Source organism: Colletes gigas, unplaced genomic scaffold (genome assembly GCF_013123115.1).
Source record: "Colletes gigas isolate AHSC1104 unplaced genomic scaffold, ASM1312311v1 Colletes_gigas_Sc00001, whole genome shotgun sequence".
Taxonomy (NCBI): domain Eukaryota; kingdom Metazoa; phylum Arthropoda; class Insecta; order Hymenoptera; family Colletidae; genus Colletes; species Colletes gigas.
In genome coordinates this window covers 7,130,941-7,151,798 of record NW_025106630.1, presented here as the reverse complement: position 1 = coordinate 7,151,798, position 20,858 = coordinate 7,130,941, and the positions used below count along the sequence as shown (strand labels likewise).

At 42.3% G+C, this 20,858-nt stretch overlaps 2 protein-coding genes across 3 annotated transcripts in view; one reads left to right on the top strand and one right to left on the bottom strand.

The window, feature by feature from the left end:
* Positions 1 to 111: 111 nt before the first annotated feature.
* Positions 112 to 2,563, bottom strand: LOC122396698. Its single transcript, XM_043395317.1, has 7 exons — positions 2,448 to 2,563; positions 1,632 to 1,845; positions 1,329 to 1,544; positions 1,087 to 1,245; positions 754 to 971; positions 428 to 690; positions 112 to 362 (listed from the first exon to the last, which is right to left on the bottom strand). The coding sequence occupies exons 1-7, from the start codon at positions 2,561 to 2,563 to the stop codon at positions 112 to 114; spliced, it is 1,437 nt and encodes a 478-aa protein (XP_043251252.1).
* Positions 2,564 to 3,285: 722 nt separating this feature from the next.
* Positions 3,286 to 20,858, top strand: part of LOC122397419 (protein GDAP2 homolog) — a 31,517-nt gene continuing 13,944 nt past the window's right edge. Inside the window, exons 1-7 of one of the 2 annotated variants that reach the window (XM_043396575.1) lie at positions 3,286 to 3,583; positions 18,598 to 18,786; positions 18,857 to 18,999; positions 19,127 to 19,259; positions 19,336 to 19,445; positions 19,541 to 19,780; positions 19,863 to 20,031. In XM_043396575.1, the coding sequence (XP_043252510.1) occupies positions 18,602 to 18,786; positions 18,857 to 18,999; positions 19,127 to 19,259; positions 19,336 to 19,445; positions 19,541 to 19,780; positions 19,863 to 20,031 (980 nt within the window). In that variant the 5' untranslated portion in view covers positions 3,286 to 3,583; positions 18,598 to 18,601. Of the gene's footprint in view, positions 3,584 to 18,362; positions 18,500 to 18,597; positions 18,787 to 18,856; positions 19,000 to 19,126; positions 19,260 to 19,335; positions 19,446 to 19,540; positions 19,781 to 19,862; positions 20,032 to 20,858 lie in introns of those variants that run through there. The other variant, XM_043396583.1, reaches the window with a different exon arrangement.

Sequence of the window (20,858 nt, the reverse complement as noted above, 5' to 3'; positions counted from 1 at the left end):
CCTATATTTTCAGGTCGTGATTACTGTGATTAAAATCTGTAATATACGATTATTATTACACCTACAAGAATAATATGTTCCAAGAGAAACTACAAATTCAAAGATCAATAATTACGTAATGATCGCAACCTTATCGTTCTTTCCCGTTATCAAAATCGTGGGCGACACCGATCGAAATGCTTTGTCGTCGACCGTATTTTCCGGCCGTTGCTCTAACTTTCCCATATGGGTGGCATTCGCCGATGACGTATCTTCCGTTGCATGAGTTTTGAGACAATGTTTCAGGCTCTCCACGCTTTTATCGATCACTCGATATATTCCGTTGGCCACTTCCAAGTCGCATCGGCACTCGAGCGCCCACTCTAAGGGAAAGAAGGAAAATTATTTTTCATTTTTTTCATCGATCAACTATACCTGACCTTCTCACCTTGCGCGTTTCCTTTGCCAGATTTCTTGTTCGCGATCGACGCTGCGGAACAATTACGGTGGCAATCGCAGCAACACACGCGGGAATTCGTAGCCGCGAATGGATCCACTTTTGCCGCAATTTCTTTATCGTCGACCGCACTGTTTTTCATTTTCCTCGCCTTGCCCTCGACACGGTTAGTTTCTTCGATTTTACAATTGTCTTTGCATGTATTATCGTCTGCTTCGTTTGTCGCGCCCATGGCCTCTTTCGTTACGTAACCGCTGGAATTATTAAGCAACGCTTTGCTCGATTTTCGACATGGAATAAAACGCGTTCCTCCTTACCGTGGACTCTCAGAATTCGACGGGATTTCCACCGTGGATGGGACCACTTCCGGAAATTCGTTTTTCACCCACAGCGACGGTTCATCGATGGTTTCGTTTAAATTGTACGTGTCTCGACGTCTATTGTAGGTGTGCTCTCTTTTAGAAACTAATCTATCGTCTCCAGAACTTTGTGCCACCGTTTCCTCGATCTTTATCGATACGTCGGGCAAAGTACTCTGATTCGTCAGAAATTTTCATGAATTAATATTGGCAGTTGCAATTCTTTCGGGTTTTAAAATTAATCGATCAAAGATCAAATTAAGTTTGCCTGGTAAATATGAAAAACTTTACCATTTCCTGCGAAACCTTTTCGACTTTGCACTTCACCGTGGCCTCCGCGTGTCTCCTTGCTATATTTTTCACCAGAGATATTTCCGGAATCGAAACAAGCGTGTCTTTCTCGCCACGCATATAAGACAATTCTTTCGTTTTTACTTTCCGTATAACGATCTAAATCGAAAACGAACAAGGAATTTAAGTCACGTGCAGCGACTAACGAAAGTATTCGAACACCTTATGAAGTAAAAGGTAACCTGCTTTCCACTTTCATCCGTAATCTTGACAATCCCTGTCCCGTTTAACCGCCTAAACATTTCCGCGATAAAAGTCTCGTACGCCTGCAACCTGTTCGTCAAATCCGCCCTTGCCATTTCCCCTCTTTTCATAACCGCCTCCGTCAAATCTAAATCGCGCATGAGTCGTTTTACGCGTGCCCACAGTTGCTCGTTATGGGACTCCAAGAACTGAACCTAACGCAATTTAAGAACTCGTGAGTATTTCATTAATTGTAACCGATTTTAATTCAAGCGCGATGACGGATGTGGACAATGTCTCACTCGGTTTGTCATAAACGTTGGAGCCAATTTTTGATGGTTGGAGCACATTCTTTGATTGTGATCCGAGCGCGAACGATAGGGTCGAGCAGCGTCGTCGATCCTTCCGGTTGCTTTCGCGACGATTTCCGTGTTATTCAATGGCACAGACGTAATGTCGTCCTTGATGGTTCTTAATTTCTTAAACAGAACTGTATTGGCGGATGGACAGTGGGACCTGTCACAGGAGCAATGCATTTTCATGAATATTTATAGCGGAAAGATAGAGCCAAAGCCAATATTCGGCAAAAAGACAGATCGCAAACGGTTATATCCAAAATACACTTATTATATCCTAGGGGGCAGCCAAGCTGTCATTGCATTGAATGATTAATAAACAGAAGAACTACGAAGACGTTCATAAATTAACCGTGAAAAATAATAGTCTATTACAATTAAAGCATTAAAAATCATTCGTCTGTGATATTATCACAGACAAGGTATACAAGAATTTAAAATAAAAAATAGAGGATTTGCAGGGTGCTTATCAATAAGGTACATCTTTACGTATTTTAATAATCTTGAAATCTTTAAATAATCTTAATCGATTGGTTACTCCAATGAAATTAATCGATCGATGCGAAATTCTAAATCGTACAGCTTTCATTTCGTTAAAAAATACTAAAATTTCTGTAATTTCATTTTCTGTCTCACTTCCACTTGTGTTTACTTCTAAATCTGTTGGTAACGTTGCGAGTGACACGAAAATGGTAATGGGGTTCTAGAGCCCCAGAAAAATGGGTCGAAAAAATAGATTGGGTGAAAGGTCTACTCGTATACTTCGTTTGTGGTACAGCTTTCATATTTTCGTTTTTGTTATTGCCCGATTGGAAGGAATGACACAACAGCTGCCATCTGTCAGCGTCGCGCAGACAATCGTCAAAACTTGAATCCATGTTAGACAATCGTAAACCTGCTGCACGCAAATTATTTCACGGTCAGTATCTAACACGACTCTAATTCCGATAACGATCAGTAATAATTTTAGAACAAAGAACGGACCGTCAACATTATTTTGCTTAAAAAGGATTTGACGTTACCGACGTCGTATAAAACAGACGCGAACGACTAATACGCGTTTCTATGGTCTCCATCGATGGAATCACATATATTTAAACCCACCATCTGTTCTGTATTGTTATTTGTCACATTTCCTTGGGTTATGATGTACCATTAGAGGTAATAAGTATTAGCGTTACTCGACACATATTTTTTAAACTAGGAGCGTTGTTTTCACGTCATCTACTTTGCCTAATATATTATAAACTTTTCCAATCTAACAAAACCATGGGTTCTACAAAGCATTGCTCCAAATTGGAATGTCCGATGACTATGTATAGGAAAAATTGGTAAACGTGCCAATAGAAAAAGAGCAATATTCACGCGATATCGGGTAACCTCGTTATTACCATTTATTTTGATCCCTGTAAAATTGTATAATTATTTAGCGTTTATCGTAGGTAATTATAAAATAAAATAAGGAATAATATTGACGAAATGTTATCAAATGATGGCGCCACGCGGCGTGAATGTAGCGCATGCGCGAGATCCGGTACGTCGTACTCCGATTGGTCGAGGTCAGAGTCGGTCTGTTGGTGTGCACGCGCGCTCAGGTACCGTACTGATCGCTTCGATGACGAGGCTGTCAGTTACTGTTCGTGCACGAATACGACGAAACGCCCGGGTGTCTTGGCGGGTTTTCGCTCGGAGCTGCGCTCACGAGACCAGCTCGAGGACGAGGAAGCGGAGGTGACGTTTTTACCATCGAAAAGAGTGATCGTCCAGCAGTAGGTGAAAGGAACGAGGAGAAACGAAGGACTCGCGTTTGAAATATACCGAAGGACAGGAAACCTGTCGAACTCCGGGGCTGCATTTTAGTCCAGGTTTGACCGCACCGATAGACGGACGATTCGCAGGTGAGCGAGCTGCAAACGATGCGTCGGCGCGACTGAGCACGCGGTTCTTCCGTCTCGCTTTCTCCTTTATCCCCGTCACGTTCACCATGGAAATTCCATAAGAATTTCTGTGTTATCGGGAACACGGACTCCGCGACTCGTCTCCTTCACGATCGTTGTCCGTTGTTCCCTTGGATCTCTGTTCACCGCCGGTTTGTTCGTCGCTGAGGCTGCCTCGGGATTGCGTGACAGTGTCCGTACGGTCCAAAGTGACCGACGAATATTTGACAGCGGACTGACAGAAACTCGATTATCGAGGCCCCGCTGCCGAGACTCGGATCGTTATCGATGCTGCCCTTTCCTGTCGGAATTCCGAAATATCTCTTGTTCTCGTTTCCACGGATGAAACGTCGCGGTACGGGTATTTCAGTGCATTGAAATATTCAACGGATCTCTCGGTGCCGTTCAAGAACCGTCGCAGTCGATCGCTCTTTTTTTATCGATCGATGCAACGTACTCCGTCGAGACGGATTCGTCGGAATTAATGATCAAGGTAGGATCGCCGGAGAAGCGTCTTTAGCCGTGTCCATCGACTTCCTAAGCATACGTATCGGAAGACCCTCGCCTCGCGACCTTGATCGCAAAGCTGGTATAGCGGTATACTCGAGCAGCGCGCGTCGATAATTCCTGTCGTGCATTCTCTATCTCGTATTCGCCGTCTTCGCGCCAATCCGCTTCTCCCCTATCAGCTGTGTGCTTCGATGCCTGTTTACAACGTGTTCCTCGTCTACCAGTCGTCAAACGTTACGTCGTTTAATCCGTTCATCTCGAGTCGTCGTTAGGATGCAAACGTCTTTTGACACACACACGACATTCTAATTGAGATTGTACAGGATCACCCAAAGTTAGTGCAAGAGATTCTATGGCTCCAAATAACACGAAAATCAACAATGAAGGCCTCGTTCTCCATCAACAAAGATGGTGCTTAAATGACTATCCATCAAAATTCACACTTCGTATATAGGTGACAGGATCTTCCTAATTAATGATTAGCAAAGTAAAAAGTTAGTTGTCACTCGTTGAGGAAATATTTATTTAATTGACAACACATTAAGGTAGAGTTGATCGTTGATAGCGAACAGTGTCTAACATTGAGTCCCAAACATAAGCAATCATGCTTGTTGAAAAAAATCGGAGCATTTTTCTCCAAAACGAGGCCTCGAATGCACTTTTGCGATTCTTGATTCTCGTCTTATCTCGAGCCAGAGAATCTCCCTGACCCTATTTGTACCACTAATTTTTGGTCATCCTGTACGTATGCGTGTTACGATCGGAGCATGTTTATTTGGAAAAGGAACGAATCCGATGAAACTTTGTTAGAATAAACGTACATCAATTCATACCCCCAAAATTGAAGTTTTTTTATTTATTTGTCTAAATAGCTTGGTTCGATACCAAAGTCTAATACTCCAGCCATCGGTGTATATTTACTATTGACTTTTTGGCGTTCGTGTGGCATTATGACACGAAATGTTACAGAAGTTTCACCGAATCGTGTCCCAAGCATGCAGTCATTGATTTTTCTACTATTTTAAAGCATCTTGATATCGAGGTCAATCTCCTCGTAATTTGTTCGTCGAAATTTTGGCATTCGCCATAGGAAACCTTAGATTTTTACAAAACTTTAGAAATTAACATTGTTCCCCGAAAGTAGAATTATCAATATAAACTGAATCTGGAAATCAAGAAGTTATATAAAGTCTGCGAATAAACGTTTTATTTTAGAGCTAGAAACAAATATTGTACGAATAGAGCAAGCAACGTATTTTTTGCTCGCACAGCACGTAAAAGGTCGATTGTGTTTATCTGGATCGCGTAGTTAAGACTCGCTTAAAACTGGTGTCCCCTTGTTCAAATTAACCCGTTGAAAACAATTTAACGCGCGTTGCAAGTTTTAAGCACCGGTCACCAGTGACCACTGTGACAGTGAGCGCGAAAATAGAACGATTTCAAATCTTATGCTTTCGATCTAATCGCGCTGCAATTTTTTCTATTCTCGGTCTAGATGCACGTTTTGTTACTTTTTCCCCCCCGTTTCCAGGCGACCACCGATTCATAATCAAAGGTGACAATCATTGGCGTCGCAACATTCTAATCGCAGTATCAACGATGTTTCGATTCCGTGACTCGGATAGATCGCGTGCGTTCGTTGCATCGCGCCGCGACTTGTTCGTAACGCGAGAAAAAATCCTAACGCGTTCGATGCTCGAAAGTTTAACACCGAAAATCAATTGGCAAACAATAAAGGATAATCAGAGCATGGCGGGGAGCAGATCGATGCATTCGATTTCGCGGATCCGCGAGCATACCCGGATTTAGAAGTTAATGTAAATTATTTGCATCTCCTTCGCGTTTCGTCTTCCTCGACCTATACGCAAACTGGAAAACAAAAAGTCGTAAAACCGGATCTCGACGTCATTACGCCGTCTCGCGTGCATATTTTCAACTGTATTTCGCTCTTTAGAAACTTTATTAAATTCGAAGCCCTCCGACGAAAGATCGCCGGCGGTAACTCAACGAACATAAATTTATTTAATACTATAAACGAGAAAATTCTATTAACGTGCATAAAGGTTTATAGGATGCTTGATAATCGGTCATTCGGATAATTATAATCGATGTTCCACTGTACTTTGCTTTGAACCGTGATTTAGAAGGTCATCGACACTTTTAATTTCTTTGTAACGTTCTACCCGTTTCTCAACGAACTCGAGTACTCTTATCTGAAACATATTTTATAAGATTAGAGGCCTTAGTCATCGATAAATCACCGTAAATCAATGTGGCATAAAACAAAGGAAAATGTCGATATTTTGATTTCTCACTTTCGCAATCGAACGCAAATACGTTCGATGGTATGCTTCTATAAATATATCCGAAATATCAAAATTTTCGTACGTTTGTGCTTGGCCAAGTACCCAAGGCCAAGCGACGATTCGTTCTAAAGATGCTGCAGATTATCCACCGTTAATTGTAAATGATCGTTCTATCGTGATGTAGAGGTCACGTGGTGATAATTTGGGTCATGCATTTTCGACCGTTCGCGTTTACCGCCTTTACATCGACCCGCCTCTTTATCAACAGCTTCACCGCTCAAAGTCTACTACTCTCTGAGCGCGGTATAGCTTTAATTAACATATTTCATCGTGACACCGTGTTAGCGTGTTCACGGTCCCGTGTACCGTGTCATCCTACAAAGTTAATAGATTCGAGTCTACGCGATGATCGTTTCGAGCTTGCGTGAAACACCGAGCTTCGTATAAATTTAATTCGGTTTAGGGTCCATCGTCTTTTCGCCGTCTTGTCCGGTTATACGGTCCATCTTCCTACGGATGGCCGCGTTGTCATGCATGAAGGTAAAATTTCTAGCCTCGTAACGGCGGAAACAGGTGGCTGGTGCTTTTCCTAACACACCTTTGTAGTCTTCTCTGTTCATACGAGTAGAAATTACTCGCAAGTCGATGTTTTCGAAGGCCGGCGAACGTCGTCCGAATCGCGAACTTGCCGCCTCGAAAAGATAGGCTAATTACGCCAATAACAGCACAGTTCGTCGACATCGTTCGAACAGTCAGTTCGATCGCTTTGTAAAAAAAAAACTGTTGGAGTCTCCTTTTATTTCGAGTCGTTGTCGTTAGATCATGCATTCGCGTTTGGTTTTTATCCCTCTCGATCGCGTTCGGTCGGGGGAACAGTTCGCGTGTCGCCGCGACGGAAGAATACCGTTCGTTTTTCTCATTAGTTATTTAAGCGGATCCCGTCGAATGCAACGAACGCACGAAACCGGCGACGGCGTTCGTTCGATCCCCGTTGTCGCGAATGACAACAATTTCATAATTCAGGTCACGCATATCTCGAAGCCCGTTATTATACCCGCCGCGTCGACTATTGTTTCAATGACTGCTTCCCGATCGGCGTACTCGAATGAATCGACAGTGTCGACTCTCGAAACCGACGCGAATCGATACCCCTTAATTCCACCCCTGGCATCACGCGTTTACCGTTTAATTCCGATACACGAAAAATTCTATTTTTTCAACTGGAATTTCGCGACGCTCCATCAACGAATACTTATTGTTGAAAAATAACACGAAAGTTAGGAAGACGAGGAGCTCGTAGGACGCGGATGACGCGGTGTTTGCGTACGCGGAGAAAGTTTGAATTTGAAAATATTTACTAAGACGAGAAACCACTCATGGATAATGGATAAATACGTCGCGCTCCTCCGAAATAAACTTTGCCCGAGTCAAATATTCGAGCAAAGTAGCCATTATGAAATTTTGCTCGTCGATAATGGTTATTCGTAACCAGAAGCCATTTCCATCGATTGCAATTGTTATTCGTAACGAATTAACATTCTCGTCGTCGATAACTGTAATTCGTAGCCTGGAGCATGAGTCGATCGGTAACCAAAATGTAACGGGTATTCATTTTGGTTACAACGGTTATAGTCCGTGGTTATTACTTTCGTAATAACCGGCCGGGATGGACTCGAAAAACGCGAAGATGTTGCAAGCAGGACGCAGCCTAGATATTACAGACGTTATGCTTGCTGTTCCGTTACGACCGTAGATATACCTTAAGGGGGTTTCCCGCGTGTAATCGATACTGGTTTGATAACATTTCTCAGGAAATGTCGGGTCAATGCACCGATGTAACGTTTCTACCAGTACGCTGGAACGTTGTGCCAACTTGTGCTTTCTACGTACGATCATTTGGCATCCCGCGTTGGATCGCGTCGAATCTTAAGCTGTTCGGGACACAGATCTCCTATCGACGATTTGGGTCGCGAGCTCGTCACCATTATTTACGGTCTTTAATGTTAATGGCCTAGCTCCGAAACGCGTATCCTTCAAAAACCGTGTTCATTGCTTTCGTCCTCCTACTTTGCGAAATCGAGCCAATATCGGGCAGTGCACCTTCTTCTAAATCAGCATTTGTTTACAAATCTACCTACACAAATTTAGAACGGCCAGAAAAGGCAGTTCGTTTTTTAAACTACGTACAAGTTCCCAAAGTTTTTCTGCTCGAATGCTGACCGACTTTCCCCGGCAGAGTTAAACTGAATTCGCAAACAAGTAAAAAGTGGCTCGTTAATAAATTGCGAGCGACGAATGATCGAAATTCTTCCTCGCGCAATGTGTGCGGAGCACGACAGGCGATAATTGAAAAATTTAATTTCACCCGGTGCCAAAAACTTCGCGGATTCGAAAACCAGCGCAAAAGACGGCCCAGGGGATGAAACTTTTCGCGCGATGTTCTGTAGTCGCGGAGATTGCAACACCGAGTGCCACGAAAGCTCGACGCTGAGGATCCTCTCGAGGCTCGAGGAAAAATGTCGTCGAAACGGCCAGGTCCCGCTAATTAGAGAACGGTCCGCGAAATTTCGGTGTTTTGACGACGAATTTCCGAGACACGGAACTAATTTGGTTTCAGTCCCTCGCTCGGTTATTATATATTACGAACGTAAGAGGAATGGAAACTTTAGCCGCCTCCACTCGCTCGAGAGCCATCGGTAACTCGTTCCGCGTAAAAGATAAAACGATTACCTGCAGCTTACAAAGAAGAGACCACGTCATCCTAACTTAAATCAGAATTGAACACACTCCTTCCTGTTGACGAAAGATACAGCAGCAATTTGCGACGTATACGACTCGTCGATCGAACGAAACGTCCACGTACCGAATTATCGTTAACAATAGCGTCCAGCAAGTGAATCGGTATATCAGTTGCGTTACTCGTGGGACGAGCCAATATCATAGATATCAACTTTCTATCCGCGTTTCGCGTATAAAGTATTCAGCGTTCCCTTGGACGCTTTCGTATCGATCGGGATGAATTTTTGTCCCCGTCCGTGATCTTCGTTCTATGACATTCGGGACGCGTCTCCGGAGTCGAATAAAAGGTGAAACGAGGGGAAACGTCGAGCAACGGAGGAACAAGGAATCAGGAAAAATTCGCGAAACGGAATGTATATGGCGCGAGAGCAAAAGGAAAATCCTGTTCAGCCACGTGCCTAGGAACGTGTGTTCGTTGAATTTGATTGTTCCTATCCACGCGAGACGCTTCCCTTCGATTCGTTTTCCTGCTGTCTTCGGCGATGCTTTTATTCAATTTATGACGGCGATCGGAATGAATTCGAGACCTCTTCCGTGAGCTTGGTATTCCGTTCCCCGGTACAAATTGCATCCTAAGCGAGGCGAGAATTAATTCCAGGCTTATTTCGCGAGTGTTGCGAAACTTGCTCGAACAAGAAAAATTAGCCGGGAAAAGGGGGTGGCGAGAAAAGTTGATGAATATTTAAGCCGTTCTCTCGATCTCCTCCAAAATAATGCTGGAAGTTTGCTTGTTCTCTTTTTTTTTCTTTATTTTTTCAACGTCGGTGCACGTTTCGCGCGAGTTCCCGTAATTCATTTAAATTTCACGGAAACTTTTCGTGTTCCTTTCGAATCTACGTCGAAATTAGGACAATTTTTCGGGACGTTATGTAAAGGTTCGAGTGATGCAATCGGTAGTAAAGATAATATTGATAAAAACGTTGGTCTGTGATTTTAGGACTCTTCTATTATCAGCTCGTATCAAACGCGGCGTCGATTCTATGATGAGCCAACAATAAAATTATCGTCGTTACGTAAATAGGAATCGCATTACCTACGTCAACTTAGCCAATTCTAAACTTCTTTTTTTAACTACGCGTTTCAACGAGAGTTCCGTGTACGTGGAAAATTAGTCGCTTACATTTTTCACGTCGACCGTGGCAAATAACTCGTTCCTTCTTCTAATGAAAAGTGTTTGGAACTTTGAGTGCTTCTTCCGTGTTTTGAATTTTTTATACGATGTAGTTGGGGCAACTCGATTCGCTGTTAGCGTGCACGATGGATACCAAAACTGGATCATAACGCTTCGCCAACAATACAGGAGAAAAGAAACGCGTCGGTCGGCGCCAATAGTTGAAAGCCAAATGTTTATTTCAGCTGGTCCATTAGCTATTTCCATCAAGAACGGAGCACAATTTATAAAGGAACAAGAAAGAAATCGTGTCCGAATAAATTGAAGAGGAATCGAAACTCTGTTTGAAGAATAACAAGTCTTTCGAGTAGCATGAACGCTGTCGATCCGGTACCTTTGCAAAATAGTGCGAGGCGAAACAAAGGAAACAAAGCTTATCTTGGAGAGTTTATCAATTGTTTTACCAGCCTGAGTTTAATATAAATCGGACAAAGAAATCGTTGAAATCGTTATACGTATTGGATTAGCGACTTGGTCGGAAAAACACATGGATAAATTTCAGGTTATGTAGTTTCAATACCGTTATTGTCACAGAACAAGCGACTGCTAGTCTTTTTCTCAGAGAGACATCGAGGACGAATGAATCATATGTTGATGATTAAGTCGACCGTTTAACTACGTCGTCACCGTTTTACGATCCTACGAGTTTCCCAAAATTAAATCAACAAAGCGACGAAACGTTTTTAAACCGCTATTTGCATAGGAATTACGTCCCGATTGTTACTTATTACTGGCTGAAAATACCAGAATGTGTAATCATTGTTTTGTTAACGAGAATCGCTTACATTGCCAAGAGGCGCGCCCGGTTCTTCCGTTTCATTTTGCGTTCCGTCGTCGCCCACGGAATACAGCGAGGAGCAAAACCGCGTGGAATTTTAACATAAATAATATTTTATTCAATATCCGCGGGGTCGATATTCCTACCTTTTATCGTATACATTTCTACAAATGGAGCATTTGTATTCTTCTATAGAAAGAGCAAACTTCTTTCTTTTCAACCGCTGTAGAATCATCCTCCTTTGATGCCTCGAGCTATCCATTTACAAATTCTTTTGTCAGTATCTTTTAATAACAATTTTGCTGGAATTGATACTATCTTTGCTCCTGCCTCAACAATATACCTTATTAATATTCTACCGAAGGGATAATAATTCCCCAACCTGAGTTTGTAAGAATTTCACCGCAATATATTTCTCGTTTGTAATTTGCTATGTAGATCATAGAATGATAATATTCCTTCGGCTTCGACAAACGCGAAAAAGTAATATTAACAAAGTTTCCGTTGTTTTAAAGAATTCTGATGGGGTGCAAAATTGATTCCTCGACAAATTTAATATTCATCATGGAAAACCAATGTACTGTTCATGATAGGATGGTTTCTATTTTTTTACGTTCAGTGCTCATTGAATAAAATATTTAGTTTTGCTCCTTACTGTACCCCGAGAGCCGATGAAACGACGTAACGCCAGACTAACGTCATTTTAAATGACCTATGCACGGATATTGAATCTTACGTCACGAACGTATCGTCGCTATACATTTGATTCGACGGTAGATTTGATGAAAATGTCCGTTTAGAAAGGTCGGTGTTTTTCTCTATCTCGATCAATGTCCGCAATTTAGAAACGTTTAATATACGCGACGTCGGGTAAATATTAGCTCGGGGCGCGCCTATTTATGGAGTAAAGACTATTATTCTTATATACCTTCTTACCGATTGAACGTCTCGATGAAAGGTCGAAAATAATTTACTACGATGATATTTCGAAACTTCTGGAGTCCTGCGATTGATTTTAATCGAATCGTGGCTCTGATATCACAATATCGAGTATCAAATATGTCTGGAGTACGACGCTGTGTTAATGTTTTGCTTTGGCGGTTCGTCGCAAAGGAAAAATACTGTACATATACGCACCGCGGCAAACCGACTGTAAAAATGTGCACCGCGCCAATTATTATTTCACGGTAATCTTATCAAAAGTCTTATCTGAATCCCGTGTGTAATCTTATTATCCCCTACTTTTCTCGCGCCGATACGTTACTCCCTGACAGTCGCTCGGTTTGTCACGGAATGAAGAAAGCGGTTCATTTTACGCTTCGTACGCGGTATATTCTCGCAGCCACGTTTCTTCGATTGATGCCTCGTCTCGTTGTCTAAGGCGTAGGTACGGTGACAGTGTTTACCAAAATTTCATCGTGCAAATATTATCGTCTCGAATGACGCTCCACGGATGATTCTTGCATTTTTCATGCAAGGCTAGGCTACCATATTTTAACCGTAACGAAATCCACCGTACAAAAGTGTCCGTCTCTCGTCCAGATATAATTATCTATGGCGGCAAATTTCATTAACCCAATTATGTCAGGAAGTTACATAAGCTCTTTATAATTTTAATATCGGGGAACATATTTTGTGTAATTCGTTTAACAAGAATATTACATACCAGTTTTATATAAAACTTACTGGATCAATGATATTATGTGTCGTCTCGTTCTTCGTTCTTCTGTTCCAGTGCAATGATTGAAGTAGAATGTCTAACCAAGCTACAATCATTTTTTGTTGGCCATTTACTTTGTACAGCTGCTTTAATTTACACAGATGCGAACAGTGTCTTGTGCTATTAATCGTCCAGTTATGCAATAAAAGTTTATAATTAAGTACCGCCATCTAAGCGAATGGACTTACTATGCAACTTGTTATCATTATCTGTTAATGGTATCGAGTGTATCGACAATTTTTTACAGCTTTCTCGTATTATGTAACGTTCAAATTTAGCCTATCAACCGATCGATCGTGATACAAAATATTTTATCTTTTGTCTGCATCGTATCTTATCCAAACTGTAGATAGAGCTATCCACTATCGTTTATAGCAATATTTCTAATAACGCGTCGACAAGATCCGTTTGTTAAAAAGATTCGACAATCTACGCAAGTATGACCCAGATCGTTTGTTTAACAATCGTCGGCCTTTCCGCGCCGCTGCGTTTTGTTTTTAAATACCTTTGCTCCGCTTTATCAGAGACGGCATTTTACGTTTCCTCTGTAACTATTCATTTCGCCTGTAATTAATACCGCCAATGAAATTGTACCCCTCCCGTCATCGTGCGATTTTTCTTCCATGTAAATTTCCCTCGGTACTAATTACCAACAATAAAAACCGTGACGCAGTCCGGTGGCGTAAAAGTTGCACGGCTCTCTCTGGCGAACGCTTTGTTCGAAACCACTTCCCCGCGGGGACCAATAAAGGCCCGTATACTTGCCCACGTATCGATAAAACGCGGCCACGAAGGCGACGAACTAGGTGTGCAGTTCGTTTTTATCGGTGTGCAAATGGACGAGGAATCAACACGCGTTATTGTCTCACCGGGTACACCGCACCTCGGAAGAGATAACCCGACGATTCCTCGAGTTGTCGTTTCAATTTGATATTTCCAACGCTAAATGTGACGTGTGCGAATTGTACGCGTATATTTTATATAGAATTACATGATACTCTTGATCGTCTCTTCCATCGCTCGCGAGAAACGAAATCGAACGGAGTTCTGATCGTAGCGATAAATGGGTCCCCGAAGATTGCACGATTCCGTAAATGTTTTGAGGTAAAGTTAGCAATCACGCCTTCTAACCAACTGGCGACGTATGATACTTGACCGATAAGATCTCCGGTCCTCGACAAAAGACGTTCCAGCAGGGCTCTTAGCGTCTAATGAAAAGACACGGTTCCGTGTCAAGAGCTCTCGGCTGTTGTTCGTGAAAGAACGTAGTACAGCGTCAACGGTTCTTAATTTTGCTCGTGAAAACACGCGATATCCGCGTCAACGTCCGGGGAAGCCATTGATAACGTCCGTAGATCATCTGCTTGGCGTTTTAACCCCGTTTTTCGATATCAGGAAACTCTGCAATATTATTCCGGCCAAGTTTCTATAACGCAATTAATAGGTCGAGTGGAACGGAATCCGGAGATCCTCTTTTCCCTTTATTTTTTCTTCGAGCCAGCTGTTTTCGCTTCGTCGGCGGTCAGAAACCGGTCACAAAGGATTTGTTTGGAAGCCCCGCGTTACAGAACGCTGCATATCGAAAAGGCTTCCCTCGGTGCATTCGTCTCTACCGCGCCTAACGTGTTCGATCATCCCCATTGTGGGTCACTGGTGGGTCATCACTCCTCGACACCGCCGCTCCAAACGTCCCACAAACGCTTTCGCGTTCGTATCGTTAAATCGTTCCGCAATCTGTTATTCTTCCTATCAAAACAGAGGAATTTAACACTTTGCCAGTCGTTAGAAATTCGCGCGCGCGTGTGTGTGTTACTGGTCGTTGAGAACGATTGAAACTTGTGCATGTTACACAGAAACACCATGAATCGTAAGTACAAACTTCACGGAGTTTTAGGGTACTTTTCATCCTCTTAATCTCCTATACTCTGTATGTCCAGAAATTAACCGTTTCAGGGATATCGAATTTTCTTCCGTAACAATAAGTAGAAATACCTTGTAACGTTACGTACGCTTTCCATACATACTCCGCTTTGCTTACTTGATTTGTCGCCGTCGTAAATGCCACCTGTCGCATATAGAAGCGTGCATTCAAATGAATTGCCATTATTTTGAACACTTGTTATGAAAAGCGTATTGCGATACGTCTAACGTGCGTAATCCTATACGGACTGATTTACAAACTAAAAAACATCACACTTGGTTACAATTCGAAGCTACTTTGCGCGTAGAATATTTACAGGATATTTCGATCTATGCAGCACGTTCGCGTTTCTAGTATCCGGCACTTTCTTGCAAATGAACGGCGTATCAGGCATAGCTTCCCAGACAACGTGTCATAACCAATTGGGTTATGCAAACCGACGTCCGGAGATCTTGAGAGACTCTTTCTCTAATCGTAGTGCACGAACTCTCTGCCGTTTGCGAGATATACAATTTATAAGAGTGCGAATCCAAGTGTCTCCTTCAATTTCTAGTCGCGAGAAAGTCTCGTAAAGAGTTTGAGAATTTACCTTGTCACCCTCCCAGGCGAGGGTGAGACACGATTCTAGCAGTTAAAATTAATTTAGCTATTCCAAGCACGAAGCTTAAAAACCGGTCAATTTACAATTGACACCACTGTCCTCGAAGTTGCACTCGAACTCGAAAGCGATCTTCGTACGTTCTCTGCAAACTCTGATCAATCACTGTCAAACAAAAGTTGTTAGAGAAATTGCATTTCGCGCGAGCGGCCTACGACAAACTTCGCTCACCGTATCTTTCTTCCTTTTATTTTTCATGATTCGTCGCGATATCGAGCGATCGTACCGAGGCGAATTCTCAAACTAGAGACGCGTTAGGCTGTTCAGAAAAGTTCTTTCTTCCTTTAGAAACTTACTTCTTGCGCATTGTTTTAAACATTACCTAAGCCCGCGAAAGGTTAAGGAAGAATCGTGTTCGAAAACTGTCGAAGGCTGGCAGCTACCGGAGCTACCGAACGAGTCGGACTCTCATTTAGCCGCGTCGCCGAAGCGAAGCTTTCAGACGGGAGCTTTGTTTCATCTGCCCACCCGTCCAGAACCCCAACCGCCTTTCTATTAAACAACAAACGACCTCACACACGGCTCACCGGTCAATCGATGTTCCACATTCGAACAAGGTGAACATTTGCGAGTTAACTTCGTGTCCCGTTTCTCTTCTCCAACCGCGGGCCTTCCGCGCGAGCGCTCTTTCATACAGTAAAAAAGAGAATTCTACCCCATGGACAAAGAGACGAGAATCATCGTCGTCGTGCATTAAGCGACCAATACTTTTTTTCGAAGGAACCAGCGCGTAACTAAATTCTGCGACTCGACCCCTTAAAATATCCAATCTAACAGTTTGTTCCCTCTGGTCGCTGATATCTATGCGTCGAAACAATGATATCTTGTATTAATAAAAATGCAAAATAACGTTTCGTGAGTTTGAGCAACTAAAATTCAATTCCGGCCCATTGTGCGCGACAAGGCTACTTATCAATTACTCAATCTGCATTTCCTGTCGCGTACCACGTGTAAAGGAGTTAAATGACACCGTTGATCGATGTCACGAGGGTAATTTATCCCTTCATCGCTGTTAAGTACACGCCAATGAGCAAAAGTTATAACACAGTACTTTATAACTTTCGTTCCATGTTGGAGCGTATTTTTTCCATCGGACCAGGAATCACGACGTTCGACGTCGACGTTTGCTTGACATTATAACGAGAACAACCCTTCGGTGGAAGAAAATAGTAATCCATAAGGGATATATGTAGGATGAACGTTTCTTGCAACAGTTGTATGGTTTCCAGGTGTCACGGTATAATGACGGTAAGTTTCTTTCCGGGAAGAAGACGTAGAAAAGATTTAAACAGTGTTGGTCACCGGTGACCGACATGGCACTAAAGCGTGCAACATTGCACGATATTTAAAATGGATAAGTTTCTTTTTTAAACAATGTTTTCCTTTACGATCGATTATTCCGGATGTATTCTTCGCACGCGATAGTACTAAGAACTTTGTTGGGTAAACATTATAATTCATTTATGCGATCGATGAGTATCTTGTTCCATATACTTCAAGGCTTATAACTCGAAGAGGAGTAAATTGTAAGAATACTACTTTATTTCATTGTACAGTTTTACGTTGCTCAACGCGAACGAGCTATAGTTGTTTTACTATTATTATTTGGTGTATTGATCGACGCAAACGACAGGTATACCTTGCAGTTTTATCTATTTTTCTTCCGCTCGTGTCTCTATTTTCTTCCATTTATAATACAAATATCTCAAAAGAAGTTTCGATGTTGCGAAGGAAGGAGATCTGAAGAAACTTGGAAAGAAAAAATATGAACGCAGATTGGATAGTTCGCTATGCATTCTGCATTCTAAGTTTATGCTCTCAAGTGTTCTCAAATTCCTTGTGTTTCTCGTGCTGGATCTCGATAATGATACGCGTAAACTTCTCTTCGGAGTCTCGTGATCTTAAGGTTATGCAAAATAGCTCGTAGCGTGCAATTCCAGTAAGAGAGAATGCTGGAACTTAAATAAGTTCACCATGATTTGAACAACAAAGGAAATTGGCCACGACTTTTGAGCCAAACAAATTTATCGCGACATACTTTTTCGTATCGGCAAAAATATCGAAGATAGCAGGATATGCAAGATAAAAGAAACACATCGCAATAATTGATACGTTCGATCTCTTTGTCTTGAGCCTCTCGAGAAATCTCGAGACTGTTTAATTTTGGTCAAAAATGCCCAGTGAAGAGTGTACGATGCCTGAAACCTCAGGTGGTCGAATAGATTCGCCGTTTAAAAGGATTGGAGGGACCTAGTAACGCGTCGGGGTCGACGATCCTGTTCTTTATGGGGTTGCCAGGACATAAGTTTCGCGGGAGGACAGACGGCGCCAAGCTCTGTCTCCTTGCCATTAGGGAAGCCTACATTCTATCCAACACGGACACGGATCCTTTGCACGTGATTCGCACACAATCGAACGTTAACGCGCGGCACGTGACTGCACGCGCGCAGAACGACGCGATCTTTCACGAATTACGTTGTTTTTCGAAACTCCCGATATCGGGGTTACGTCCTTGGACAGACGCTTTCTCGTTAGCCCGGGGTGCGCCCCAGATTTCCATCGATAGAATTGTTTATTTTTAGGTTTCCGCGATATCGGAGATAGCTCGCGTCAGCGACTGTGTCATCCCTGGCTCTCGAAGCAGCTCCGCCGTCCTTGGATTCTTTTGGCGTTGGATGGACGCGATAAATCCAAACCATCGCCTTTACGATTCCCTTTTATAGTTTCGTTACGATTAAAAATATATCAACGCGCGCGTATCGCCCCTGTATTCGTTTTATTAGAACGGCAGAACACGTGGCACCTATGGATGTAGCTTGAAGTTCGCGCCATTTTAGCGTTGCTTTGCGTTTCTGCGTCAACTGTCAGACGATGTTTCGCGTGGATGAATGAAAAGGTGAATTCGATCCCAATGAGAAACGATGTAGAAAGGGGGATAGATAATAGAAATAACGGGAATATTTTGTGAATAAGTTGAGCCACTCATGGAAAGTTTACCTAAGATCGTTTTGAAGGTTAGTTGACCGAAAAGTGAGGTTAGAATTCCCTTACAGTGTCTTGCGAATACAATCAACTTTGGAGGATGTAAATGACGGAGAATTTTTTGTTGCAGCTGAATGAGGCTCATGGAACCTTTGGGTGTCACCCCGGATGTGGTGGAGACGGGCACATTGAAGAGATGGGCCGACTTCCCCATCCAGCACAGATTTACAGACTACTCCAATTCCATTGGGGAACCGTCGCATCATACCATAAGTCCCTTTCCGTGTCAACCGGCGCTTAACAATAAACTTGCACTATGGTAAAAACAATCTAACGAAAAGACTTTACTCCGTTGCTTGGCATAGCATTGTAACGGCATTCTGTTTCAGGACTGGTGATATTTCTGTTTTACAAGTCGATGCTGTAGTGAATTCCACCAACGAAACGATGGATGACAACAGTCCTATGTGCCAAAGAATATTTGCTCGGGCTGGTTCGGCTCTTAAAATGGAAATATTTAACGAAGTAAAAGGTGCGGATCGAACTCAGGAGTTGCTTCCTTCTTGTACATTAAATTATACTCGAATTTTTGTAAATAAACGAATAAAGAAAGAAACGGTTCGATTGTTTGTTTATTTCACGGTAGTAATAATTTGCAGAATGTAAAACTGGTGAGATAAGACTGACACAAGGGCATGGATTACCTGCGCGTTTTATTATTCACACTGTTGGACCCGTATACAACGTAAAGTACCAAACAGCTGCCCAAAATACGTTACATTGTTGCTACAGGTATGTGTTTTTTTTTTATCGAAATATGCGTCGCTTATGTTCGAACTATTTAATATTCGTTCGTTGCCTGTTGTAGGAATGTTTTACAAAAAGCAAGGGAACTTGGACTACGTATAATCGCGTTGCCAGTAATTAATTCCGTGCGAAGAAATTATCCTCCTGATGCGGGAGCGCACATCGCTCTCAGTAAGTATACGTAATTCTAAATTAATATAACCTTTAAAGTTAATTCGAGGTTTAACGTAGATTCAATTATAGCTTTCCGTTCTTTGTTTCGATAGGAACAATAAGAAGATTCTTGGAACAATACGGTGATTCCGTAACGTGCATCGTATTTGTCCTGGAGCCGTGCGATCTTGGAATCTACGAAGTTCTTCTTCCTCTTTATTTCCCTAGAAATTTAGCAGAGCAAGACAATGCTTGTTGGCAGTTGCCAAACGACATAGGCGGGATGGATGGAGAACCTTTGCTGCCTGACAGGCAAATTAGAATCATCGACAATCCTCAACATGCTTTGCACGGTAACGACACCAACCGAGCTTGATACGTTCCTTTTACCATTGCAAACAAAAATCTACGTCCGCGTTTATTTCTTTCTTACAGGCGACGAGAGCGTAGAATTGTCCGCCCAACTAGAGACATCTGTAAACATCGGCGAGCATGCTTTTGCACAGATGCAGGGCGATTTAGACCGACAAAGACTCCTCGGAGAAAGACCACCCGCCGACCCGTTAGCGGATATCATGTTAAAACAAATGCAGCAAAAGGAAAGGTATCGTTTTTATTTTTCTCGACTTCAGGAAAATTCCGATTGTAATTCAAATCGAAATATTGAAACATCGCTAAGCGAGTAGCGGTAAGCATATCGATATATCGAAATCATTAGAATCGGTAGATACAAATCAAATTATTTACTGATTCAGATACTATCATTTTACGCGTATTTTCACGAGAAAAACGATCGTTTAGTAAAATATATAAATTTTCATTCATGCAATGCATTCAATGCCAACTCGTTCGACATCAACGTCGTTCCTGCACGTCATACTGCTATTTCTAACTATTTAAACACGGGCTGTGCTATTTCTGTACGTAAATGCCGCTACGAGATCTACGCGCTGTTTCGTCTATGAAGGGCACATTGACTTATTAATATTCTATGATACATATTATATACACCCACACCACAAACGAGGTATAGGATAGACTGTCCATCATATGGAAGCCAGTGTCATTCGAACTGAATTACCGACCTGGTAAAAAACCAATGGTCCTCGAGTGACCTCTTCGTTGATCTTGAGAACTATGACCAGTCGAACTACCGAAATCAATAAAATTATCAAACGTAGGAAAGTCTTCCCTTGCATGATGTACAGGGTTGCTATTATTAATAAACTATTTTAAATTCGCAGTCATTAGCTCGGTGCTACCCACGATGAAATATTTTTCCTCGCGGATAACACCGATTACCAGGTCTCACCACGAGGAGGTTGCTGCGTAAGGAGACCCAAAAGAAGATACATTAAATTCAAGTTCCATCGGTTATTTATGTTATATACAAATCAATATTTGTCAACCGTTACTTTTAATTCTTACCGC